Source organism: Bos taurus, chromosome 9 (genome assembly GCF_002263795.3).
Source record: "Bos taurus isolate L1 Dominette 01449 registration number 42190680 breed Hereford chromosome 9, ARS-UCD2.0, whole genome shotgun sequence".
NCBI lineage: Eukaryota > Metazoa > Chordata > Mammalia > Artiodactyla > Bovidae > Bos > Bos taurus.
In genome coordinates this window covers 79,864,398-79,892,304 of record NC_037336.1, presented here as the reverse complement: position 1 = coordinate 79,892,304, position 27,907 = coordinate 79,864,398, and the positions used below count along the sequence as shown (strand labels likewise).

At 37.8% G+C, this 27,907-nt stretch overlaps 1 protein-coding gene across 7 annotated transcripts in view; it reads right to left on the bottom strand.

Annotated features, from left to right (window-relative positions):
- ADGRG6 (adhesion G protein-coupled receptor G6) overlaps window positions 1-27,907 on the bottom strand; it is a 153,505-nt gene that overhangs the window by 30,886 nt on the left and 94,712 nt on the right. For all 7 annotated transcript variants that reach the window (XM_005210998.5, XM_010808639.4, XM_002690290.7 and 4 more), the window contains 11 exons: window positions 25,625-25,677; window positions 24,036-24,098; window positions 20,458-20,600; window positions 16,622-16,733; window positions 15,464-15,528; window positions 14,671-14,881; window positions 13,151-13,322; window positions 10,495-10,635; window positions 7,233-7,352; window positions 4,660-4,705; window positions 3,828-3,934 (listed from right to left, as the gene is read on the bottom strand). In XM_005210998.5, the coding sequence (XP_005211055.1) occupies window positions 3,828-3,934; window positions 4,660-4,705; window positions 7,233-7,352; window positions 10,495-10,635; window positions 13,151-13,322; window positions 14,671-14,881; window positions 15,464-15,528; window positions 16,622-16,733; window positions 20,458-20,600; window positions 24,036-24,098; window positions 25,625-25,677 (1,233 nt within the window). The remainder of the gene's footprint in view (window positions 1-3,827; window positions 3,935-4,659; window positions 4,706-7,232; window positions 7,353-10,494; window positions 10,636-13,150; window positions 13,323-14,670; window positions 14,882-15,463; window positions 15,529-16,621; window positions 16,734-20,457; window positions 20,601-24,035; window positions 24,099-25,624; window positions 25,678-27,907) is intronic.

Genomic DNA, 27,907 nt, shown 5'->3' with positions numbered 1-27,907 from the left:
AACCCACAAAAATATCTCCGAGGTATGCCTGTATTGAAATTTCCACTTATTGTACTCTTGTGGATCATGCCATGAAATAAAAATGTAGCATTATTGAGAGAGTTGTACATGGTTTTTTATCATTACCTATTACCCAAGCTCTTTGCACATCAGTATAACTTGAAGAGCAAAACCATTGGTTCCCCTAACAAAAACTGGAAAGGAGGTCACTGTCTTGAATTATAAATAACCAGACCCTTCCTACCATTTGCAGGGCTGGGGTCCCAAGTACAAAGGCCACTGTGGTCCATGTGTCCAAGCCCTCAGGTGGGCCCTGGTTTCTTTGCTTGGTAGGGTGGGACTCATCTGAGACAGCCAGAGGCTGGCTGGCACGTGGCTGCCCAGTTCTAAGAATAGTGCTGAGGCTCTTACTGTGGTCATTGCAAAGTTTGGTACATATATGGTCTTTCCTTTTCTGTTATCATAAATGAGAAGCCACCAAGAATTTTTTTTTTTTTTGGGGGGGTGTCATAGTTTTTTGATTTTTATACACTTGAAAAGTTGTTACTTATAAGTGTTAGGGGTTGGACTTCCCTGGTGGTCCAGCGGATAAGAATCTGCCTGCCAATGTAGAGGACACAGGTTCAATCCCTGGTCCGGGAAAATTCCACATGCAGAGGGGAATTCCAATGCAGAGGTGCCTGTGCACCGCAACTACTGAGCCTGCGCTCTAGAGCCGATGCTCTGCAACAAGAGAAGCCACCAAAATGAGAAGTCCGCCAACAGCAACCAAGACCCAGCACAGCAGAAAATAAAATTTTTTTTTAAAGTATTAGAGGTTGTTGTGATTAAAAAGAAGTAAACATTTTTGCATGTGAATACACAGCCTTAATTTCACTGTGCAGAAGGCAGACTTGCAAAAATTCAGGCATAATAGGAAAATCTTTCTTTTCTTCCTTAAATGGAGAATTGGACTAGGGATAAATCTTGAGTTAAGACCAACTACTCAAGCCTTGGATGGAGGAGAAAGGCAGCTCCACTATACAGATGTTTGAAAACTGAGCCTTTTTGGAAAAGGAACATGGAAGATCTGGTTTAAACTTTTAGGTCTTAAATTATGAAAAAAAAAAGTTTATAGGTTTTTCATTCTGTAATGTTAATTTTCTTTAATTGTCACCAAAATGTCGATAAAATCTGCTGTTCATACAAAAAACTCCAGGAAGTTGTTTTGTATGAGTGTATATTTACGTGAAACCACGAGTGGGACTTAATTCCAGGTTTGGTTGACACAGTGAGGAGCAGGTAACAGTACCTGTGTGATAGCAAGAAATGCACAAAGTGATGGAATTCAGCAGACACAGGGACTCAGGGTCAGAGAGGACCATCCCTACCCTCCTCTCCCAGGAATCCCTCAAACCACTGGGAGGACCTGAGATTCCCCTGGCACATGGGGTGGGTTTGAGTCAGGCCACTCGATTCACTGGTAGGTTACCCCGATCAAAATTCTGGTTACTCCAGGATTTGATGGAGCAGAGAAATATCTTGAGAACCTCCAAAGGACTCATTATTACCTCTTGAAAAATGTACAGCTCTCTGTTAGATGTTGTGGTTGACTTGCAAGTCATGATTAGAGCCACAGTTTAAAATGTAAATTGAATAAAATAATGCTCTTCACAGTTACACATTTAAACACAATTCTCATGCTGTTTTGTACTTTTAAAGAATGAAGAATATAAAGAATGAAGAATATGAAAATATTTGTTCTTCTGAACTAGCCAACATGAAAACATACTAATGTCAAAAAAGACGAAAATCGGTTTTACTACAAATACATGTAACAGAAAATGTGAAAACTTTCATATGTTTGTAGATTAGGAGATATAGTATGAATCTGGGGTATGTTTTTTTAATTTCTTATATGGTGAATGTGTCATGGGGCAAAGTAGACTCAAGGAATATCTTACACAAGTGAATAAAGAGTTTGTACACCAAGAAAGACTCTTAACAATGTCTTAGTGGTCTGGAAACGCTGAAAGGATATGGGCGCATGAGCAGAAAAGATAAATTCTGTAAAGTTTTTCTTCCAGAACTTTATAATCCTATAAAAGCAGCCACAATGGAAAATGGAAAGAGAGCAGTGAAAAATGCACATAGCCTTATACCTGTAAAACTAATTATTTCATCAAATGACAACAGAAAAAGTAATATATAATTATAAATTCTTAATATAATGTAAACAATACTTGAAAAAAAGTAATGGGAAGCCAAACTTTGGTTACTCATAAATCATCTCTGAACAGTGAATAGTATTATTGCTATCTATTTATCTAATATTGATTTACAACACACACAATCCTGCTCAAACACACACAGTTAAATACTTGAATAAATTAAGCTAAAGCTTGTATACCTAAATGATTAATGATGCAAAATCAGCATTTCATGAAAGAAAGATGCTGTCATTTTTCAAAAAAACAAATATGGAAGAAAACAGGATTTTAAAAAATTATTCAGGAAAGACATGTTATAGTTTAATTGTTCATTTTCATGGTCTCTTAGTAAATGAAGACATTAATATTTGAGGAAAGTTAAAAAGTTATTTTCTATGATTGTCAGCCTTTTTAAATGACATGGTCTTATCCTTCAGAGCTTTAAGTACTGGATTGTCAGGAAAATCACAACGGGCAGGGTTGCCTCATGACAATGGCCATTTATCAGTCCACAGGCCAAGGAGATCCATGAGCCAATCACTGCACCCCACAGCCCCTCACTGCTTCCTCTCAGTCCCATTAGAAGTGGGTGTAAGATTCAAGGGACAGATTGGATACGCATAACCCGACGTCTGTGATTCAAATTTGAAAAGCTTTACTGCCCTGGCACTCATTATTCCCATCTTCAATTAAAAAACAAATGTGGTTTAATCCCTTTATGGAAACTATACCTGGCTCTGTTTGCACGTGGACGGTGTATTTCATACCAGAAAGATGTTTACACAAACACTAGCATACCAGATTATAAAATGAAGGCGTAAGTCTATGGATGAAGTCATACGAGTTCCTGCTTGTATGACTCTCGAAAATTGACTCTTGAAAATTTGGTGGGCTGAAAAAACATACTGATGCGATCTAATTTCTGCTTAGAACTGTTGGACAGGCTGGCTAATGAGATAAAACCAGGGCCAGGGGAAAGAAGGCAGGAAGAAAGGGAGGAAAGAAAGAGAGGAAGGTCTAGTTGTGAGAGAAATGTCACACCCATCATTTCTCTGGCAGGCCTCCACACTACTCTAGTTACTAGTCTGTGCTAACAGGCGTGATCTCTAGATAGGGCTGCAGTCATTTGGGGTCACAACTGGATCACTAGTACCTGGTACAAAGTTCCATCCAAACATATGAGTGATAATATACTATAAGACAATTTTTGATGAAACTTTTCACAGCTCACTTCCATGCTAGTCAAACCCAACATTCTCTCCCTCTTTAACTTTTCTGTCTCTCTCTCTCTCCCTCCCTCCTTCTCTCTCCCCATCTCCCTAACTTTCTCTGTTAATTCAAGGGTTTCATGGTAATTTTCTTGTTTCTGAGGTTATTTGTGATTACTATTAATGGCGGGAGGTGGGGCGGGGGCAGGTAGGGGGAACAGTATTCTTTTTTATACTTACCTTGTACATTTTAAATATATGATCTCTGCCAGTTAGATTCTTATTTAAGAATCAAGATTTCAGGCTATAGATGAAAATTATTAGGAAAAAAATTTCCCAAACACATAATCCATAAAGGCTGACTCACAAAAAGAAATACGCCTTCCACAATTATATCATTTCAAAATGAGTTTAGACATTCCTCCCCTACCATCAGAACCCCAAAGTGGGTGAGGTGGTTACACAGGCAGACTGTCTCATTGGCATCTGAATCTTTGTGTGCGACACATCCTGAAGTGTTCCAAAATCCAGAACTTTCTGTGGGAAGAAGTCAACAGTGTGAAAATGACAGCCGATCAGTTCCTTTCCCAGAATGGGTGAGCTTTCCCTTGGGGAACTAGGCCTCAGGCTCTTTTGCCTTGCAGTTCATCTGCAAAACGGATACTGTTTTGAAAACGGCCAATACTTAAAATAATTTCGATTCCTGGAATCACAGGATGTTATTGCGAGCTGGCAGATAGAGATTAGGTGGTGGTTTTCAACTGTGTCCTATGGAAGTGCCTCCTCAGGGAGACTGCAAAAATGTCAATTTTTAAAATTCAAAGTATTTGAATATATATTTTACTTATTTAATGTATGTATATTGAGTATATCTATAAGACATATTTATTTAGTAGATCATATTTTATATAAATATATATTTAACTTAAATTTAACATATTTAACATAAATATATTAATGCATGAATTGATGCGTAATTTATTTAATATATTTCAAAGTCAATTTCCATGAAAAGAATATTCCTTTCCAAATATGTTACGTACTAACAAAGTAAAGTATGCCAATTTCTTCTTGAAATGAATAAAAAGTTACTGAAATAAGAATTCTCTTCCCAAGCTACCTAAACTAAATTTTGCAGCTCAGTTGCCATCACACTTACATTGTGACTCACTCTGATCTGAGATGGAATTAAAGGAAATGGAGGTGTCTAACAAGGTTTAAAATTCAGTTGTTATTAAGACAGCCAATGTTTTAAAACTTACCATTTTTGTTCAAATCCCAGAAGGCACAGATGGGATGAGCCATTGCCTATATTAACATAAGAATAAACATGTGAAACTCTGTTTAAAATAAATGAAAAAAAAAAATCATACAATTTGAATATGGGAAATGAGTAAAAATGCTAAGCTTTTCACAAAGGAATAGATCACAGTTAGTCACAGCAATAACATCCAAGAACAGCAGGCAGTTTAAGGGGTTTGCTCTCACAGACTTCAAATGGAAATCAACTCTAGCTCCAGAGGAATCATCACCTTATCCATTTATCTGCAGGTTACTAATTATGTCTCATCGTAAAGTGCAATTCTAAGCATTTAGTGAAGCTCTTTACACTAAAATTTCACTTCATCTTCAAAATTCTCTTTTATTTCTAGGTATATGCCCAAAAGAATTGCAAGCAGGGACTCAAACAGATATTTACACAACCATGCTCAGAGCAGCATTATTCACAATCGCCAAAAGATGGAAGCAGCAAAAGTACCCATTATGAAAATAAGCAAAATGTGTGTGTGTCTGTGTGTGTGAATGTATGCAATGGAATATCATTCAGACTTAAAAATGAAGGAAATTATGATACATGCTATCATATGGATAGAACTCGAAAATACCAAGTGAAATAAGCCAATCACAAAAGGATAAATACTGTATGACTCCACTTATATGAGATATCAAAGTAGTCAGTTTCATGGAGACAGAATAGAAAGGCAGTTTCCAAGGACTGAGAGAGGAGGGATGGGAGGTGTTTCATGGGGACATAGTTTCAGTTGGGGAAAATGAAGAGGTTCTGGAGATGGATGTAGTGATGGTTGCAGAGCAGTGTGAATGTACCCACAGAACTGCACACTTAGTAATGGTTAGAATAGTAACTTTTATGTTATGTATATTCTACCAATACTTTGGCCACCTGATGCCAAGAGCCAACTCACTGGAAAGAACCCTAGTATTGGGAAAAATTGAGGGCAGGAGGAGAAGGGGGCGATAGAGGATGAGATGGTTGGATGGCATCATTGACTCAATGGATGTGAATTTGAGCAAGCTCTGAGAGACAGTGATAGACAGGGAAGCCTGGCATGCTGCAGTCCATGGGGTTGCAAAGAGTAGGACACGACTTAGCTATGGAACAACAACATATTCTACCACGATAAAAAAAAATTCTTTATGGATGAAGGAGCTGAAACAAAGGAGGCCAAAGGGTAGAACAGGGAAGTCTCAGAGGGTTCCGTGACAAAGCAAGGCGAATTCTTAGTAGACTTTAATTCCAAGCCTTACTCCTTATCAGCTGGGTCACTTCCCGCCTGCCTTCCTGCCTGCCTAACAGTCGAACTGTGACTGGGAGCCTCTATAAAACAGGGGAACACTGTGGTTAGGCCACTGAGGACAATAAGAACCCCCACATAATTTTATAAAATAAACAGATGAAGCAGGAAAAAAAAAAAAAAAGCAACATTTGCCAAGATTTTAGACAAGCACTAACCTCTCAAAAAAATAAGTCAACTCTCTCCTGTTTCTCCTATTTCCCTTCTGCTTTCCCAGCTTCAGTCATCTTTGACTTTAAAAGGGCTTCCCTGGTAGCTCAGCTGGTAAAGAATCCGCCTGCAATGCAGGAGACCCTGGTTCGATTTCTGGGTCAGGAAGATCCTCTGGAGAAGGGATAGGCACTCCAGTATTCTTGCCTGGAGAATTCTATGGACAAAGGAGCCTGGTAGGCTATACTTGCAAAGAGTCGGATACAACTAAGCAACTTTAACTTTCACTTGACTTTAAAAAGACAACAAAAACCTTTAATGACACAATTGTGTACTGTGTCTAAATCTAATTTAGCTGAAGTACTGGGTTGGCCAAAAAGTTTGTTCAGGTTTTTTGTAAGAGGCACAAAAATACGAATGAACTTTATGGCCAATCCAATAATTATTTGTTGCTGTTGTTCAGTGGCTAAGTCATGTCTGACTCTTGGCAACCCCATGGACTGCAGCACGCCAGGCTTCCCTGTCCTTCACTATCTCCCAGAGCTTGCTCAAACTCATGGCCATTGAGTTGATGATGCCATTCAACCATCTCATCCTCTGTCAGCCCCTTCTCTTCCTGCCCTCAATCTTTCCCAGCATTAGGATCTTTTCCAACGAGTTGGCTCTCCGCATCAGGTGGCCAAAGTATTGGGGCTTCAGCATCAGTCCTTTCAATGAATATTCAGGGTTGATTTCCTTTAGGATTGACTGGTTTGATCTCCTTGCTGTCCAAGGGACTCTTAAAGAGTCTTCTCCAGTACCACGGTTTGAAAGCATCAAATCATATGTCGTTTCTTAAAAGGAGTGGCTCTTTCCTTCACCCTTATTCCACTTCAGATGACTGAATCCTAGATAAGACTAAATCTCCCTCCTCCATCCTATGGCCACCATCTACTGTGACATTACAGGACTACCGGACTAGCTGGTTTCCCCTTTGTGGAAAACAGCCCCTGACAAGGTACAAGTTACTTCTAACCAAGTTTTTAAAAATGCCTCAGAGTTCTATGAAACAGTCAGCCTCTGTCCCATGGCTGTTTGCAGCTTTTCTTTACCTGAGTTCTTGTGTGTTTGATCTTTATCTGAACAGGATCCTTCAGACCCTGGATAGTAATGTTTCCAATACTGCATGCCATCACATAGCTCACTAAGGTGCCTTTCTTGGTTCCTACATCCTTTTAAAGAAAAAAAAAAATGTATTAGTCAGAAGTACACCCTTTTATTTTATTTTGGTGCTCCAAAGTAAGCAATCTGTCAGCACTTCTTGCACTTAAGATCTTCAGTTATAGAACATCCTGTTTATAAGATCAAACTGCTAGCTTTCCTGAAAGAGCTCTGCTATTTCCCTTATTATAATAAATACATTGAAGGAACCTTAGAGCCAATGCTGTAAGATAATGTTCATAAAACTTCATTCTTGACTGCTGTGACTGATGTCAGCCAGTTAACATCTGAAACAATGCAAACTCACAAATAATATACACTCATAAAAAGCTGCGAGACAGTTAGATCATTTCCCTACCATAAAAAGTAGATGAAGTTGTTTTCCTCTAAAGAAATAACAAGGAAATATGGTGTGAAAAATAAAAGTCAATTCATCTTTCAGGTTCATGACAACAGTCTGAGTGTTTACTAGAAGTAAAGTGAGTGAAGCTAAAGTCTCTCAGTCGTGTCTGACTCTGTGATCCCATGGACTGTAGCCTACCAAATTCCTCTGTCTATGGAATTCTCCAGGCAAGAATACTAGATGGGTTGCCATTCCCTTCTCCAGGGGATTTTCTCCACCCAGGGATGGAACCCAGGTCTCTTGTATTGCAGGCAGATTCTTTATTGTCTGAGCTTCTAAGGAAACCTGAGTGTTTACTAAAGTGAAGTGAAATGAAAGTCGCTCAGTTGTGTTTGACTCTTTGTGACCCCACGGACTACAGTGTCTATGGAATACTCCAGGCCAGAATACCAGAGTGGGTAGCCTTTCTCTTCTCCAGGGGATCTTCCCAATACAGGGATAGAACCCAGGTGTCCTGCATTGCAGGCAGATTCTTTACCAGCTGAGCCACCAGGGAAGCCTGAGTGTTTACTAATGTAAACCTAAATGTAATTCTACTGGATTAAAACTCCACCAGAACTCCTACCATCTCCAACTGTACACTTGATGGTGTCTGTAGCTACCACTTCAAAGTTAAGGTTGTCAGGAAATCAAATTAATGAATCCGTGCTGCAAAATGCCTGGGAACAATAGGTTATCATCACTTTCTCTTTTCCTTTGTATTTCTTGTTGAACCTCCTCAATTTCTCTATTACAGCTTGTAAATCAGCCCTTTTGGAATAACTACAGGATTCCTTCAATGCTACCTAGTTCTCAGCACCCAGAATATAGCTTTTTATTAGGATTGTGTGCTCTCTCTCTCAATAAGGGGGCTATGGTTTGGAGATATCCAGCCTTTCCAGTAAAGAGGAGGGGTGGGAGAAATTAAAGAGATTGAGACTGACACATATACACTATTGATACTATGTATAAAATAGACAACTGATGGGAATGTACTGTATAACTCAGAGAACTCTACTTGATACACTGTACTGTCCTAAATGAGAGGGCAATCCAAAAGAGAGGGGATATGCATACATACACAGCTGATTCATTTTGCTGAGCAGTAAGGCTTCCCTGGTGGCTCAGACAGTAAAGAATCTGCCTGCAATGCAGGAGACCTGGGTTCAATGCCTGGGTGGGGAAGATCCCTTGGAGAAGGGAATGGCTACCTACTCTAGTATTCTTGCCTGGAGAATTCCATGTACAGAAAGGAACCTGGTGGGCTACAGTCTATGGGGTCACAAAGAGTCAGACAAGACTGAGTGACTAACACTTTCACTTTTCAGAAGTTAATACAACATTGTAAAGCAACTATACTGCAATAAAAATTAATTAATAAAAAAAAATACTTATTCCGTTCCCTTTTGGAGGGGAGTACCATTAGAACCTTCCATGTTTTTCAGTCTTCTATAAATTTACTTTAAAAACCAAACTTATGTTTCCTAACAATGTCGAGGATTGGGAGATGCCAAAGGAGAAGGAAGTGATGAAGATGAGACTCGAAATAGTGACTGATCTTGTAACGCTAGGACTTCCTCCAGCGCCCACCTCTCCTCTCAATGACCTCTTCTCCCACTATTCACATCATCCAAAACCTACTGCATTTTTTTGTATTATTATTATTTGCTGGGGTTTGGCAGGTACACCTGGAAGTATGTAGGATCTTAGTTCCCTGATCAGGGATTGAACCCAGGCTCCCTGCATTGGAAGCGTGGCATCTTAACCACTGAACTACCAGGGAAGTCCTCTCCTATTATTTTAAAAGGTGCCATTGTTACACGTCTCCAACAACTTTAACAAATGCATTTTTAAGTGTTTGTAGCTATTAAATCCTTCAGAGCAATTGCATGTAGTTACATTCCTACTCAAAAATTGTATATAGCTTGTTCTTAAAGCATTTGCTAATAACATTTTAAAGTGTTTCGAGTTAATGACTATAAACAGTTCCATGTTCCTCCTTTTACTTCCCCATAGCCTCCTTTGCCATTCTTCTAAATGTGATGCCTAGCACAGTGAAAAACATTTCTACTGACTTTGAAACTTGCAGCTCTGTCTTACATAGGTCACACTGTTTGATATACACAGGTATCCTCAACATAACAGATAAAACTTTTATTGACAAGGCTCAGTGAAACTGCTCAAAATGAGCTGTACTTTCAAAGGCAACCAGAGGTCATCAGTGTTTGCTGGCAGGGGACTTACTAGTATTTGGAAACGATGCCAATAAAAATGATAATATGTGCTCAGCACAATGCCACGCTACTCGGGGGATGTGGGAAGGCCAAAGGCCATTTGAAATACTAATGGGAAAACTGATTAAAGCCAAGAATGCTGCTCATTATGTAAACAGTGCTTCCCGCTGAATCAAGAAAAAAACCTTTCCTTTGGCAGACAATTTCTTTAACTCTGAAGATCTAAATTGCTGGAGAGCATAAAATACTTAACAAAAGAAATAAGAAATAATAACTTCTCCACAAATTCCATTTCTAATTGCATTACGCAAGTCTTAATCTGATTTATTCAAAAAACTTAAACGAACACATGTTATTAATAAGTATATGATTATCAGAAATAAAGTATTTAGAGTTATGTTAAATAACTTTTTAAAATATAGTAGATTAATTTTTCTATACCTCTTGACATATTTTCGAGAAACCTGAACTTTTATCTTTCATTTTAAGCAAGAAAACTATTTCTGATTGAAAAATAGTAAGTTAATGAACACTTACCTGGAAAAGTCCAGTTTTATTGAAGAAAGTAAATTGTGCTCTTTTAACTAATACAGAATCCTCTTCACTTAGGTTCTTTAGTAAGTTCGGAGGCAAAATGACAGAAGCCAAAGGATCCATTTGTCCACTTTTAAAATCCATCTGTCATACACACAGACACCAGTTGAGTAAATATTTTTAAATTGCAATGATAACGTTACTCCCTAGGACAGTTAAATTGCAATGATAACGTTACTCCCTAGGACAGTAACTGCCGTCATCAAAACTCAGCTTGGTCTCCTCTTTACCTCCACCAGTCTCTGCCCTCAGTATGAGTCCCTTGCAAAGGCCTGGATCTTATTCGAGTTTTACAAATGTGGCAAAACAAGAAATGTACTGAGTTTAACTCAAACCAAGAAATCTACAAATCAGTTGACATTTTTAAGTATAAAGATTAGATTTGCACATAATAGATTTTGAGTTTTTCTCAAAACACACTGTGAAAAAATAACTACCAGAAAAAAAAAAAAAAAAGACTGGAAACCATTTGTTTTATTGCTGAGAATGAGTATCTTTTCACTGAGGAAGCAGCTGAAGTTTTATGAGCGTTCTTGGGTATCATTTTTCCTGAACCCACAGATCACGCCAAAGAGTGTTTTCCTGCAAATGGGCCTGAAATGAGACTGACACTGACTGCTTTTTAACTCTTAAAATGCGAAACAGAATTACTCCAAAAGAGCCGCTGGTCCAAAGCAGAAAAAAAGTTCTTCCTTATATCCAGATTTTTAAATATTCTATCTTGAATTATCTCCACAGTTAAGAAGCATGACATACCAGCCACTTAGGTGTTCTCCCACGTCAAGGGTGATGTTTCAATCATTTCATTTGCCCATGTGGCTAACACTGTCTAGCACATAAGAGGAACTTGACAATTATTTGCTGAAGTGTCACTTGAACAGGTCAGAGAGGATCTCCATTAATCTGGCCCCGAATTTCTTGTTCAGTCTCATTTTCATCTGTCATTCTTAGCCTTCTATACCTGGAGAAGGCAATGGCAATCCACTCCAGTACTCTTGCCTGGAAAATGCCATGGATGGAGGAGCCTGGTGGGCTCTAGCCCATGGGGTCGCTAAGAGTCGGACACAACCGAGCGACTTCACTTTCACTTTTCACTTTCATGCATTGGAGAAGGAAATGGCAACCCACTCCAGTGTTCTTGCTTGGAGAATCCCAGGGACGGGGGAACCTGGTGGGCTGCGGTCTATGGGGTCGCACAGAGTTGGACACGATTGAAGTGACTTAGCAGCAGCAGTGGCCTTCTACACCACCGTTTTTCAAAATATAATCCTCACACCAGCAGTACTAGCAAATACCTGGGAACTTGTTAAAAGTGCAAACTTGAGAGATCCACTCGGGACCCTAAATTAGAATCTCTGGAGATGGGACCCAGAATTTTTTTTAAATTTATTTATTGTTGGCTCTGCTGGGTCTTCACTGCGGCACAGGCTTTTCTCTAGTTGGGGCAAGCAGCGGCCACTCTCTGGTGGCGGTGTGGGGGCTTTTTGCCGTGGCTTCTCTTGGGTTCTTTGGTAGCTCAGACAGTAAAGAATCTGCCTGCCTGCAGGAGATGCAGGTTTGATCCGTGGGTCGGGAAGATCCTCTGGAGAAGGGAAAGGCAACCCACTCCAGTATTCTTGTCTGGAGAACTCCATGGACAGAGGAGCCTGGTGGGGCAAAGAGTCACACACGACTAAGCAACTTTCACTTTTCACTTTCTCTTATTGCAGGTTTCAGGAGTTGCAGCACATGGGCTCAGTAGTTGTGGCTCCCAGGTTTTAGAGGACAGACTCAACAGTTGCGGCACACAGACTGAGTTGCTCTGTGTCATGTGGGATCTTCTCAAACCAGGGATCAAACTTGTGTCTCCTGCATTGGCGGGTAGATTCTTTATCACTGAGCCACCAGGGAAGCCCCAGCAATCTGTTTTGGTAAGTTCTCTAGGTGGTTATAATGTAATAGTTTGAGAAATACTGGCACACCAGGCATCTTCCCTTCTTTGGGTCCTTAAAAAGGTCTTTCTTCTGACTAAAGGAAAGTGAAAATCGTTCAGTCGTGTCTGACTCTTTGCAACCCCATACTTATACAGTCCATGGAATTCTCCAGGCCAGAATACTGGAGTGAGTAGACTTTCCCTTCTCCAGGGGATCTTCCCAACCCAGGGATCAAACCCAGGCCTCCCGCATTACAGGCGGATTCTTTACCAGCTGAACCACAATGGAAGCCCAAGAACACTGGAGTGGGTAGCCTATCCCTTCTCCAGGGGATCTTCCCTATCCAGGAATCAAATCAAAGTCTCCTGCATTGCAGGTGAATTCTTTACCAACTGAGCTATCAGGGAAGCCCTTTCTTCTGATTAAACTAATCCCATATCCCACTCTCAGTAGGGTGGTACTCACTCATAGTTTAACATTTAATTCCACTATCACCTCCTGGAGAAGGTAAGCTGAAAGTATACCTCCTCTCTGAGTCCACATGCCTTATGGCTACTGCTGCTATTAATTTTAGTCAGCCTTCAGTCTTACCTTCCACCCCTAGAACCAAGATCTCCTTGCCATAGCAATTAGCAGAAGATCAGAGATTTTTGTCTAATTGATTACAGAAACCACTAACTTATTACCTGGAAGTATGATTCATTATTGCTTGGAAGACCAATGCTAAAATTTGAAACTTCATTGGTCTCTGGGGACACAGATGATACTCCAAGAGCCAGATTCTGAGTTGTGATATTCATGTGTGTTGTGCTCTGTAGGTCTATCTTGAAGGCCAATTCATCAATTGTTTTTAAAGCTCTAAAGAAATGACAATAGCACTGTTAAGGAACACATTTTAGGTACTTGCACACATGTGATTTCCTGCAGGACAAAATACAAACCAAATAAAATCATCCTTAAATCTTTTGATCTTAAAAAAATTTTTTTTGACCTTAATACGAATACCCATTAAATTAATTACCTCATATCAGAATAATATCAGTTAAAACACTGAATTCTAGAGATAAACTTCAAGAGAAATATATACTTTAAGGAAAAGCAACAATAAAGTTATCCTAAACAAATACTCTGTTTTTCATGTATTTTAGCCTTTCTTTCCTCATACAAAAAATTCTCTTCCTACTTTATACTGAGTGAGAATCAAAGGAAATAATATGATAAAAGTATTTTTTTGAATTGCAAGACCCTGTAAAAAAAGTTTGTAATTATTATATGCATAAGGTAAGTTAGAGAATACATTCTAACAAAGATAAAATTTTCATCAAAGAAATTTGGTTGAAAGAAAATAGAAAGGAAAAATATCTCAGTATTCATGCATACTCAGCTACTCAGTCATGTCCTGCTCTTTGTGACCCCATGTACTGCAGCCGACCAGGCTCCTCTGTCCATGCAATTTTCCAGGCAAGAATACTGAAGTGGGTTGCCATTCCCTCCTTCAGGGAATCTTCCCGACCCAGGGATTGAAACTGTGTCCCCTACATCTCTTTCACTGGCAGGCAGATTCTTTACCACTGAGCCATCTGGGAAGCCCAAATATCTTAATACTAACACATTAAATGAAATAATTGGATATAAATTGAATTATGTAAAAATAGGTATATTTCACCCTTCCCTAGGCATTTTCATTTCAGAAGTATAACCGTCACAGAGTAGTGGCTGTTTTGTGTCACAGTCCATGGAATAATAGACAACAATGACCACATTATACCTAAAAGATGTGAGCTGAATGTTTGCTAAGTATCTCCTTTGCAAGCAAAAAGTGTCATAAATTTATATGTATATATAATATATTCTAAATATAACAATTATATTTATGCTAAATATATAAATATACACAATTTATCTTTTGAATTTATACCAGTTAACATTTTTCGGATTAAAAAATGAAATACCAATAATGTCTTTCTGGGACTATTTACATTACCTAGCCAGGTGGGCAATCCTAATCAAATTATTTTCTCAAAAAAACACAAACAAACAGAATTTTGAAGTACATTTTGTGAATGATCTTAGGAAATATCAGTGGATCTTCTAGAGATTTAAATTATGGAAGCTGGGCACTGAGCATTCAGATCTGTGAGAAACTACACAACAACATCTGTATCCAATAAACATTACTCTCTGGAAGAAAAACAAACAAACTTACTCAGAAGACGACTCAAGCAAATCACTGTCTGGGCTGGTTAAAATATTGGAAAATATATTCATTAAGGTTGAGCCAAGCGTTATATCAATGTTTTCTTTTTCATTTACAATCCTTTTGACCTTTTCTACGATGCTGGTGATATTGGCCGAGCTTAATGTCTGCCCATCACTAGTTAAATTTAAAATCTCATTGGCAACTTCATTTGCTTCCCCTAAAAACAGGACAGAAGAACAACATACAGTTTGACGTGGGTATTCTGAGCAGTTCTAGGAATCCAAACCATAGTATAACATCTCACTTCACAGTAAAGCAGCAAATCAGGTTCCCTGTGTGTGTCCCTTAGCACGGTTTTCACAGGACAACAGTATTTCTTTACACACACAAACTAATTTCTCTCTTCAGTGAGACACAAACTGTGCTTATAAGCAGCGTAGGTAAATAACGTGGAGAGACCAATATTCACACATAGTTCTAAGTGAGATGCCCGCAGAGTCACTAAATAAATATGTATTTGCTGCTTAAAAACACACACACACAATTTTAATATACATAGTCTCCAAAATTTTCTTACTATTGTTAATCTACTACAGAATAAGTATAGCAGAAACTCAGAATGAGCAAAAACAGTATTTTCTACTTTAAGTGAGTCAAACAATCATTTGCTTAGCTTTTAATATCATAATGGTATCAGGACATGATACCACAGAACAGAACGTGTCCAAAGAAGATAAAAACCAAGAAACTTGAGGTCATCTTATTTTCCTTTGGAGAAGTGAAGACATCTCTCACTTACTTGAGCAATTGGAGATATCGGGAAGCCCCCAGATGGCTACAGAAGTGTTGTTAGGGTCATCATAACTATAAAACAAAAAATGTAAAAGGTTTGGCAGACATGACATTACAGCTGCAAAAGCAGTTAATAATAAGCTTTAGAATTTCCCTTGTATCTAGGTAAGTTTCATTTGAAGACTATAACAATGGACATAAAATTCATATTAAAAGTTCTTATTGGGGAAAAAAAATCATGCACATGCATCAGGGGAAAAAAAATACTAGCAATAGCCTATATGCTAGCATAGGCTCCATCAGGCTACTAAAGTTAAAAGCATAGTTGTTAATGTGGATCAAGCACCACTTGAAGAACTTTCTAGATAAAATCTCATTTTGATTGCACATAACTCTGTAAAGCAGATTATAATCCATGTTTTATAGATGAGGAAACAGACTTAGATAAATCAAGGAATTTTCCAAGGTGTCACAGGCAGGAAGAGACAGAACCACAATTCAAAGCCAAGTCCCTTTCTTTCCTCTCCACCACTTTTCAAACCCAGCAGTGGGGGCAAAGTATTTCTACATGGGAAGTTTCAGTGTCTGAACTTCCCTGCAAGAAAATTCTCATTGAAGGTGGGGTGGAGGGTGAGGAATTGGATTTGGCTTATTCAGTGAATCCTCTGTTAATCTGTCTGAGGTTTCCATTCAACAATTAGAGAAAAATCCACACCCTGACAGTCTCCACTAGCAGACTGCCCTAACCTGGATCTTGTCTTTCTTCTTTCCGATCTCTCTTTTCCCCTCCAGTGATGACCACTCCAAAGATTTAAAAAGACTTGGCATGTCATGTCTCTTATATGCAAGTCATGTCATGTAAATGCATGTCATGTCACGTATATGCTGGCTCTGTTCACCAACTTTGCTCTAGAACTTCCCTCTGGTTTTCAAATTGCTCCATCTTTCTTTGAAGAAGGCTAAATTAGCATGCTGCTTGAAGAAAAAAAAACACTTTTCTTGGTAACCTACCTTCCTCATCTTTACCTCACATGGATTTGACGTACAAAGAGATTCCTGTCCTTCTTTCCTATTAATATACACCGCATGGGAACTATGGAACAGCACCTGTAACTCTGGAAAGTAGGTACACGGAGTTTGCTGGCAAGAGTTAAGAAAGTATTACCATGTTCGTGAAGCAAAGAAGCCCGGTTTCCCTAGACAGGGAGTTCTGTACTCAGAAGGTTGGATGCTTGGCCATTTATAGCCTTTGGGTTTCTCATCAGCATGACATACACCTATGTGAAAATAAGATTCAACATGAGAAATATTAATCTATTTCTTGAAATTAGAGATGCAAGATGAGAGCAAAACAACAATGTTGGTAATTAGGTATTTATTCCATGCAATACTGAAATAACAGGTTTTTATGTTCAGAATTTATAAAAGTTTATGCTATGCTAAGTCACTTCAGTCGTGTCCAACTCTGTGTGACCCCATAGACGGCAGCCCACCAGGCTCCCCCGTCCCTGGGATTCTCCAGGCAAGAACACTGGAGTGGGTTGCCATTTCCTTCTCCAATGCATGAAAGTAAAAGTGAAAGTGAAGTCACTCAGTCATATCCGACTCGTAGCGATCCCATGGACTGCAGCCTACCAGGCTCCTCTGTCCAAGGGACTTTCCAGGCAGGAGTACTGGAGTGGGGTGCCATTGCCTTCTCCGTATAAAAGTTTAGAAGCTATGAAAAATAAACATTAGCTGCATTTCATATTCAAGATTGTATCTTAAAAAATCATCAAATAAAAACACATACTTATGCGAGTATAAAAATGAATCAGACAATATTATTCCGACATAAGTCATTTGTAGATAAAATTATTAAATAGTTGTTGTTTAGTTGCTAAGTCATGTCCAACTCTTTTGTGACCCCATGGACTATAGCCTGCCAGGCTCCTCTATCTATGGAATTCTCCAGGCAAGAATACTGGAGTGGGTTGCCATTTCCTCCTTCAGGAGATCTTCCAACCCAGAGATTGAATCCGCATCTCCTGCAATATCCTGCAACAGCTGGCGGATTCTTTACCACTGAGCCACCAGGGAAGCCCCTAGTAAAGCAGATTTATTGGGAAACAAACAAACAAAAAAAACGACATAAAATGGAAACTATCCTGAAAAATTCAAATGTAATTTGATCTTTTTCAAAGAAAAAGCCTACAAAATAGTGCCTCAACAGTGTTGCTGTTGAGTTGCCAGCATGTTTAATAGAAACAACCTCTGGTTGCTCTGAAAGCATGTTTCACCCGGCAATTTTCTGGGGGAATGGCAAGAAGATAGCTGTAGGCCACACATCTTGCACACATACCTTCACCTCAAATCATCCCACTTATTGTCTAAAAACTGTCTGGGTGAGAGCTATGACATAAATAAACTCAGACTTTACACTTTAAAAATATAAAAATAAAATCACTATATTGATAACAACAAAATCTCATATTTCAGTACTGAAAATAGCAAGTTACACGAAGACTACCGGAAACCAGTAGTGTAGTTACCAGTTGAACATTTAAATAACTTTCCGATCTATATTCTGAGATTTTCTTTTCCCAATTGGTAGAAATTTTTCTATAGAAGCAAGGTCTCCTGCATTGCAGGTGGATTCTTTACCAGCTGAGCCAAAAGGGAAGCCCAACAATACTGAAGTGGGTAACCTATCCTTTCTCCAGCAGATCTTCCCGACTCAGGAATCGAACTAGGGTCTCCTGCATTGCATGCAGATTCTCCACCAACTGAGCTATCAGGGAAGCCCTAAGGACTTCCCTGGTGGCTCAGACAGTAAAGCGTCTGCCTATAATGCGGGAGACCTGGGTTCGATCCCTGGGTCAGGAAGATTCTCTGGAGAAGGAAATGGTAACTCACTCCAGTATTCTTGCCTGGAAAATCCCATGGACAGAGGAGCGTGGTAGGTTACATTCCATGGGATCGCAAAGAGTCGACTGAGTGACTTCACTTCACTTTCTACAGAATAACAATACATTATGGAATTTAAGTGGTATAAGTAGCATTGTGCTCAGTCCTGACTCTTTGTGGCCCCATGGACTGTAGCCTGCCAGGTTCCTCTGTTTATGGAATTTTCCAGGCGAGAGTACTGGAGTGGGTGGTCATTTCTTCCTCCAGGGGATCTTCCTGACCCAGGGATCGAACTTGTGCCTCCTGAACTGGCAGGCAGATACTTTACCACTAGCACCACCTGGGAAGCTCTAAGTGACATAAATTACATGTCCAAGTGTGCAGAGAGAGCTGTTCAGGGATTCCTCAGCCTCTGAGGAACAGAGACAAGGCTGGTCCTCATGGGCTCCTTTGTCACATACAAACTACATTCATCAAGCTCCTTCTTTGTGGAGACCCCTATGTGTGAAAGGGGAGCCTTTGTACTCTACTCAGCCCCCTGTATCCTTGAGGCACTGGTTCCAGAAAACACGTTCCTCCCCCCGCCAGTACTGATATCTGAGAAAGCTCATTTCCCTGGTGTAAAATGTAACAACATTTGCAACAACCTATATACATCCTCCTGTATGCTTTATATCATCACTAGATTACTTACAATAATAAATACAGTGTAAATGCTATGTACATATTTTAAATACAATGTATATGCTAGGTAAACAGTTGGCCAGGCATGGCAAATTCAAGGTTTGCTTTCTGGAACTTTCTGAATTTTTTCCCCCAAATATTTTCAATCCAAGGTTGGTTGAACTACAGATGCAGACCCCATGGAGACTGTGTATGCTGACACATTAGAGATGAGGGTTTCCTCAGAGAAGCAAGGATGCCTGCTTCCTTGTTGCACTGCGATTCTGGCTGCAGTCATAATCATGCTTTTAGAGGCTGAGGAATATCTGCTTCACTCACTTCAACTTCCTGCGTGCGTGTCTAAGGAAACGTGTCAAAGTTTCCCTTTCTTTTGAGCTCTACTAATTCACCTGATTAGCTGTCATCATAACATTAGAACGACTACTTTACTTTTTGTTATCCAATTTTTTGAGCCATTTACTTTTCTCAAAGATGCCCATCAAGGTGCATTCATTTATTTATTCATGCATTTAAATGCTCAGGAATGTGCTGGTTGCTGGGAAGGAGGTGGGAAGTGAGAGTGTTGAGAGAAAAATAAGATGTGTTCTCATGCCAGAGGAAATTTCTGGTTAAAGAAAATATATATGAGAACACAAACAAGTCCAGTCAAATTCAAGAGTTTTCTATACCGATGGTACTCTAGGTCTGTGGACAGTACGAGGTGGAGGCTCCCAGGCAGTGATAGCTATTTGTACATAATGATGTCAGAAAAGGCTTCACAGAAGAGGCAACTTTGGGCTGTCCTTCATATCATGTAGGTGATCATCAGGTGGGCAGTGAGAGGGGAGGAAAGAAATGGGCAAAGAAAGAAAAGAGCACAGCATGTCTGGGGAACAGCTGGCAGCACCACACCTATGGCTGGAGATTAGGATGTGAATGGCGTCCAGGTAAGAAATCAATCTAGGTTTGGGATAACTCCCAGAATTTTGGTCTATTCCTGCATAGATGGTAATATCATTAACAGAGACAGAGAACATAAGAGAAAAGGATGTCTTACAACAAGAAATTGTCTTTTATAAGGTTTACTTTATTGGAGATCCCATATGCACATACACACACTCTCTTTAATTCCTAAAGTTGAAGCCAACTCTGGTCAAGGTTATCTTGGCATTTTGCTCATATTCTTAGTATTTTCACAGCAGTTTCCTAAAATAGGGTATCAACTTCCATCTGCCTCTTCATTCCCTTGGATTCATAGGTATCAAGGTGCTATCTTTTATGCTAAACTTGTCACCCATTTGTTAACAATGTCACCAACAAGATGAACTTTACCATCAGAAAAATAGCTTTAAATAAGTAAACACATGAAGAATATTTTTGTTGATTTTGTTTCAACTTAACCTGTTATATAGTCACATAAATACATATAATAAAACAATTAAAGGCACTTACCCAGTTGTCTCACATTCACTTTATGTAGCCTCAAGCCCTCATCCAGGGACTCATTATTTCTTAAAAGCTTCTGCTGAATGGTTCTTCCTTCTAATGTGGGATTGTTGGTAGCATTATAAACCAAAAGGGCCAAAATCACCAACCTAGGAAAACAATTCAGATAGAATTGTTGTTGCTGTTGCTGACCAGTCAAATCATATTTTGGTGGAAAAACAGAACATTTGCATACAGTAGTAAGAAGGTAACTGTGAAGTGTTGAGATTTAAGAAATACATCAAAGTATTCAAAGACTGCTGTCCCTGTACAAATTATAACGCTAAAAAATGTTTAAAAATTATAACCTTAAAAAAATATCAATATGAACATTTTATAGAATACTGCATGTATTATCTATCTTATTACCCCATTTCTTTTAATAAATACTTTAATATTTTATGCATACATGCAAGAAAGAATAATATTTGTGGTTAATTCTACACTGTTTCTTTAAAGTCAAAAATAAAGTTTTTTAAGAAAAATTAGAATTTCAACTAATCTGATTAAACAATTAACTTTTAAATGACTATTATTATTTACTAATATGTTGCTGTTTCTCCAGAACTGTGACAAAATGCTTTTCTATCTCCATGAAGCATTTACTAGTACTCTGTACACTGAAAAGTTACAAAATAAGTACTCGAAATTCACTTAGTAATTGGCTGGCATGTTACTGAAGAAGTTGATATATTGCTTGAACTGGCTTGTCTTTAAAAAGAAAGTATCTCTATGGGAAGCAGAGATATATATCCTAAAACCCCCACCAAAACTCTGGTTCTACAATTTAAAGTAATATAATTTCCTGTTCACTTGTAATCACATACACAGTCAGAAGGGAAAGCAAAAGATGCCAAAGTGAACCCAGTAGCATTGTTTCTGAAATAACTATGAAGTCCTCAGAGGAGAGGCAGTAGCATATTTGATTTATGAAATACTATGGGTATCAACATAAATGAAATAGAGTAGTAACATATTTGTGATGCTAAAAAGAAGAAAAATAAGTGAAATCTTTAATAGTCCACGTTAGGTGAAATTTTAAAATAGCCCTATTTTCCCTCTAAATATCTGTAGTTCACAATTCTCATAGTTCACTCTTAAGAGCTATTTATCTCTAAAATCACTTACTGCTTACTTTTCAGATAGGAGTCATATTTTAGGATGAGAAAAACACAGATGTGAATATAATGTTGAACTGTTATATCATAATAATTTTTAAATGACCTATTAAAAAAAAAAAAGTATCCCTTGATTAAATTATTGTTGGATGCTAAACTTCACCATTCCAGTAACTGAGAACTTAAGAGTTGGCAACGTGAACTTTTACTTTCCTTGAATATTGAGAAGACAGTACGTTTGGATGGTACTGACCCAAATTCAGCAATTCAAGAATGACCGTGCATTTTCACATGTCTTATCTGTGTTGTTTTCCTCTCTCATCCTGGAAACTGAAACTATTTTATGGTTCTGCAAAATCCAGTTCTATCTGTTGTTACTATCAGTCATTCTTTAATTGAATAAATCAGTCTCTGTGGCTCTGGTTTCCTGTCTGTCTAGGCCATAGAGTATGATAGCATTATCTAAAGCTAGGGTTTGTGTTAGGTGTTACAGTTCAATTGAAAGGAAAGGTTGGGGAAAAAAAGAGTGTGTGTAAGACTAGTACATTGTAACTTTGAGAAAAACTATGAGAGATCACAAAGGTTCATCCATGAGCATAAAAGCAACAGAGAGCAGAAAGGAAAGATGGAGATAAAGATGGTAAGAACACATTTTAAAGCAAAGCCAGAAGCTCATACCAAAGAAAAGCAAAATGTATGGATTTTCCCATATAATTTTTTATAAAATTACCCATTGGCGTTACAGATAGGAAACTGAGATTCCACGATATTAAATGTCTTTCCCACAAGAGTTTCTAAGGTGTGGACACATACTCATGATGACTAATTTTACTATCATCAGGAAATAGAAAAATCACAGTAAATGGGACCAGAGCATGGGAGTATGAAGTCAGAAATCTTGGCTTCTCACATTGGCTGGTTGATGTTGGGCAATTTATGTGGTCTTAGTTTTGTCACTGGTTGAAGGGCAGGACACTACCTGCCTTATCTATGTCGGGGGTAACTGGTAGAGAGAAGCAAATGAGCCAATGAACAAGACAGTGCTTGGAATCATAAGGTGCAAATGAAAGGAGATGCTGTGATGAAGGTTATAAAGATGGTCAGGATGAGGGTGATGATGCTTCCAAAGGGCATGAGTTTAATATATTTTATACTTCTGGAAAATATTTTATTTGGTTGTTCTCATAAAATTGCATTATTAGACTCTGAGCTTGAGTCCTATGAAGAGGGTATAGCACTGGAGACACTTTGAACTAGGGCTGCTCCAACTGCAAGACAAAGTGTCCAGCGAAGTTATCCAGGTAATCGTGGATCCATTATTCCAGGTTCAATATGATCTAGCAGGAAGGTTTGGAGAAGAATTTATTTGGCTAAATCAAGGAGAAAAATCCTGTTACCATCAAGAAGACAGTGTTAAGATACATTAAACACATTACTCTGATCTTCAGATCATAAAGAAAAAGGAACAATTCTAGAAAATAAACAATAACTTTCCCTAATCAGATGGTCCAATCCAGTCTGTTGAATATACACAGAAATGGTAAATTTGAAATATAATCTTAAAGACGTGTGTTTTTCTAATGAATAGAGAAACATGTGTTTTTCTGAATAGAAAAAAAAAAAAATAAGAAAACTCTCTGGTCAACTCTCATATGAAATTTTATTACTAGCTTCTCTTATAAGAATATATGACCTGAAAAGAAATATATTCCATCCCTATAGTTGTAAATACACAGATCAACTCAGTCAATTGAAACTGGGTAACAGATGCGAACTTTTGCTTTTCAACTGCCTTTTTTTATTCTGCGGATTTGCAGTATATGACCTGACACAACTTCATGTATTTTACTTGGGAGTTTACATTGTTTTTTTACTACAGAGCACTCTTGAACAGTTGGTCTTTAAATGCCAACTATTTATATATGGTGAACATATCTATTACATTACCTGCTTGCTTAAGTCATGACCTTGATATAAATTCAAAAATGAAGACTTCAGAAAATTAGCTGATGGCTTTGGATGCTGAAAATATTTCAGCACCTATTACCCATATTATTAGATGCTACTGTACATAAATACTTAAAATAACACTATAATTATTTTTTTTCTTTGAAGGTCTATGAAATATCAAATAACAGGTAATAGGTTATCATAAACTGGAATTATCAATACTAAAAATAATAAATGTTCCAATTCTGAATTATTTTTTTTATCAGATGTATATCTCTACTGAGTCTGCTTATATTACAGTTTTAACTACAGGAAAAAAGGAAGATTTGTTCATTAGGGCTAAAGAAATAATTTAAATGTGCTACTCAAAATAAACATTTCTCTCCTACCTCCTTGATTTTATTTCTCTACAAGACATTCAAAACAGAGAACACAAGAAAAGACGTCACATTTTCTGCGAGATCTTGTCAGCGTTACCTTTGGTCAGTCACAACGCTTCTCCTCACTTTAATCTTGTCCTCTCCAGTGCTCAGGTGAAAACTGTAAATACAAACAGGAATATTTGTTATCAGGGCTTCCCAGGTGGCACTAGTGATAAAGAACCCGCTTGTCAGTGCAGGAGATGTAAGAGACAAGGGTTTGATCCCCGGGACACAAAGATCCCCTGGAGGAGGGCACGGCAACCCAATGCAGTATTCTTGCTTGGAGAATCCCGATAGGCAGAGGAGCCTGGCGGGTTATGGTCCACAGGGTTGCAAAGAGTCAGACTCGACTGAAGCGACTTAGCATGCATGCGCGCATATTCATTATCAACTTCATCTGCTGCACCATCAGCAACAAAATTTGAGGAGGTGAGAGGAAGAGGCAGAGAGGACGTTCTAAGCCAGTGTTAGCAAATGTGTCTTTAGAGGTCCTAGTTCCTTTTAAGCCTGAGACAAATCAGCTCCATGGCCAAATAAAACTTGGAACTACATGCCTTCTCTCTCTTTTGAAGATTTTATAATGCATATCAGTACATGAAAGAACCTGAGATGCTCGGATATACAGAAACTTGCTCCTGAACTAATTTCACTCTTTGATCCTCTTTTCTGTGAGATATATTATTGATATATCTCACGTTCATAGAATACATGTTTAGGGCTTCCCTGGTGGCTCGGACAGTAAATGAGAGAGCCCTGGCTTTGATCCCTGGGTTGGGAAGATCCCCTGGAGGAGGACATGGCAACCCACTCCAGCATTCTTGCCTGGAGAATCCCATGGACAGAGGAGCCTGGTGGGCTATAGTCCACGGGGTTGCAAAGAGTCAGACATGACTGAGTGACTAAGCAAAGAACAGCACAAATACACTTTAGAAACTATAAAACTATAAAATCAAGGTGCAGAGGAAGACAGGTAGATAACACAGGTGGAAAATCTTTTCTGCTAGAGATTCATGGAGTATTTAAATAGAAGATTAGTGAAAGTTAATTTTGAAAGGCTAGGTTGCAATCACACTGTAGATGTCTTACTTTATAGAAAAAATGGTCTTCAAACAGGTGCATGCAAACCAGGGAGTGCTCTTGATGATCTATTGATGTGTGAGAAGCAACTAATTTCTATTTATATTACATGATACCATATATTGGTTAAGTAATATACACATACACACATGCATACATAAAATTTATTTAAAATTACAAATGTATTTTGGGAGTACTAAGAAAGCTAAATTTTTAAAAAATTATTGAGATCCACAATCAAAATTTTTTTAAACCATTACTGCACTATTGAAGCTTTTTGTGCAAAGCAATGATATATAGTTATTTAGAAAGATTATGAGTATAGTGTGTATTTCTGTATTTTCATGTGTATGTGTGTGTAGGTATAACCACAGAGAGTGGTATTAAATTAGACACTCCTGTTTTTTTGCATGTGGCAGAGGGAGGGGAGGGCATGTGGGATCTTAGTTCCCCTAACAGGAATCGAACCTGTGCCCCTTGCAGTGGAAGCACAGAGTCTTAACCACTGGCTGCCAGGCAAGTCCCCTAGACACTACTTTCTATTTCTCAATTTATTCTGTCACTTACCTGATATTAACCACGTAAACAGTGTAGTTCCAATTCTGGAAGGTTGAATTGAGCTGAAAATACAATGGAAATGGTGAGTTTGAATTAACACTTTAAAAAAAAGAAACTTAAATCCAGTTTCTTCTCTCCCATTAATTGTTACTGGAATAAGACCCTGCGAAAATTCCAAAGAGCTAAAGGAATGAAAGAAAGGTACAGATAACAGTTACTGAGGCACTGTATGCCAAGAAATTTACCAATGTCTTTTCTTTCATTCTCACAACAGCTAATGAGATAGGTATTATCTGCACTATCCTCCCACCTATTACGCAAAGAAACTAAGCTTCACGGAGATGAAACAGCTCACCCAGCTGCAACTAAGAAGTAACCGATCCCAGATTGGAACCCAAGTCTATCTGAATGGAAACATTATACTTTCCTCTTTAGCCTATATTACTAGGGCTTTCTCTATAATGGGCTTTCAAGTTAGCTGTACCACTGAGAACTGATCCACAACAGAGTACACAGGAAAGACCAGCACAATACACACCTTCCACATTCTTCATTCAACAAACACCGAGGTGCATTAACACATGTTTTTCTAGCAATTATCATCTTATAAGAATATCAGTAGTAAGAAAAATAATAAATTAACAATATAGACCTTTAAAAACAAAGATAAGTTCAACATTATGGAGAATTGTGTTATTGGTAATTATGTGGTCATTTAACAATTTTTATGGGTCTCAGCACTAAACTTTTTAATGAAGCAATGGATTCCTCTCCATGAAAAACAAAAAAAAAACCTTCCATATGTCCAATACAATCACAAAATATTTTGATTTCTTTACTGACATGAAATTCTCTTATTTATTTATCACCTCCAAAGAGGTTTTTTAGGTCTTGTTTCATACACACATTTAGCCTTCCTTGTGAGCATTTTTAAATTGAATGTAAATTCTAGGAAATTCTGGAAAGAAGCATTAAATTATTTTTAAATTGTAAATAGTAATAATATGAAATAGGGACACCACTTATACCTTCTCTGTTACCAAACACCTGCTTTCGTATCTTATGTCTTAAGGAGAAATGTCCATTTAAGTTTAGTTTCATATGAAAAACGATGCTATGTTGAAAACCATGCACGAAATAAATATAAATGTAAAATTATACCTTGCCTAAAGCATAAACTCCCCAATGAATGCTGATTTACAGAATTAATAACATTAGAAGTGGTCCATTTGAGAATGAGAATAAAGAATTCTATCTTTTGACGAACGCAACATTGAAAATCAACTATACTTCAATAAAATAAATTAAAAAAACTTTATCTTTTGAAAACATTCTGACTTTAAAAAAGCAGAAAGAATGTGAAAGAAAACGGGATGCAAGATTAAACTCATTCAGTAAAGCCCTCTCTCCATTTAGAAATTCAATACATCTAGTGTTTGAATTAGCTGCTAAGGTTAATATGTCATTTCAGAAAGTTGACAGTAGTACTTTTCTTTGATTTCTACTAGATTTTACTTCCCTGCCTCAATTTTTGTAACAGAGTTGTTAATTACATACTTTTGTTTTCTGTGGGTAACTTGTTGCAAAGGGTGCAGCCTTTAAAAATAAAACTATGTTTTCCTACCATTCTTCAAATATATATACATATACACATACCTGAAGAAAGTATATATACTTATATATATATAAAGTATTATCATCACTATCTGTCAGTGTATGGTTTAACATTTTTTTGCTACCGAGGCCACATTTATTAGAAATGCGGCCTTGGTATATGCCCTACCACATAAGAAATCCATTTTTCTTACTTCAGAATATATACCCAAATGACAAATTACTTTTTCCACAAAAATTGTCTGAACTGTAGTAGTAAATAAAAGCAGTACAAGGTCCCAAAATATGCTGTAGGTAGGAAATAAAATAATAAAAAATATAAACCTATGGGAAATTAAATTTTTGATATTATATCAGAGAAGGAAAAAAATCATTAACATGTATTTATAATGTGTATTTATATATTTATATAATGTATATATATAACATGCATTTATAAAATAATAAAATAAAATGTTTAGTTTTTAAAATTAGAAATTACCAAAATTTTCACCAATAGAATATTGGTTAAATAAATTATAACCCAAATATCTAGTACAATGTAGACTGCTCTGTACAATATTCTATTTTTAATGTAAAAAGAAAAACATAAGAATGTATAGTCATTTTCTTTTACATTCATAAATTCTCAGAAAAAAAAAACAAGAAAAATGCACAGTGATTTCCAAGCACATAAGT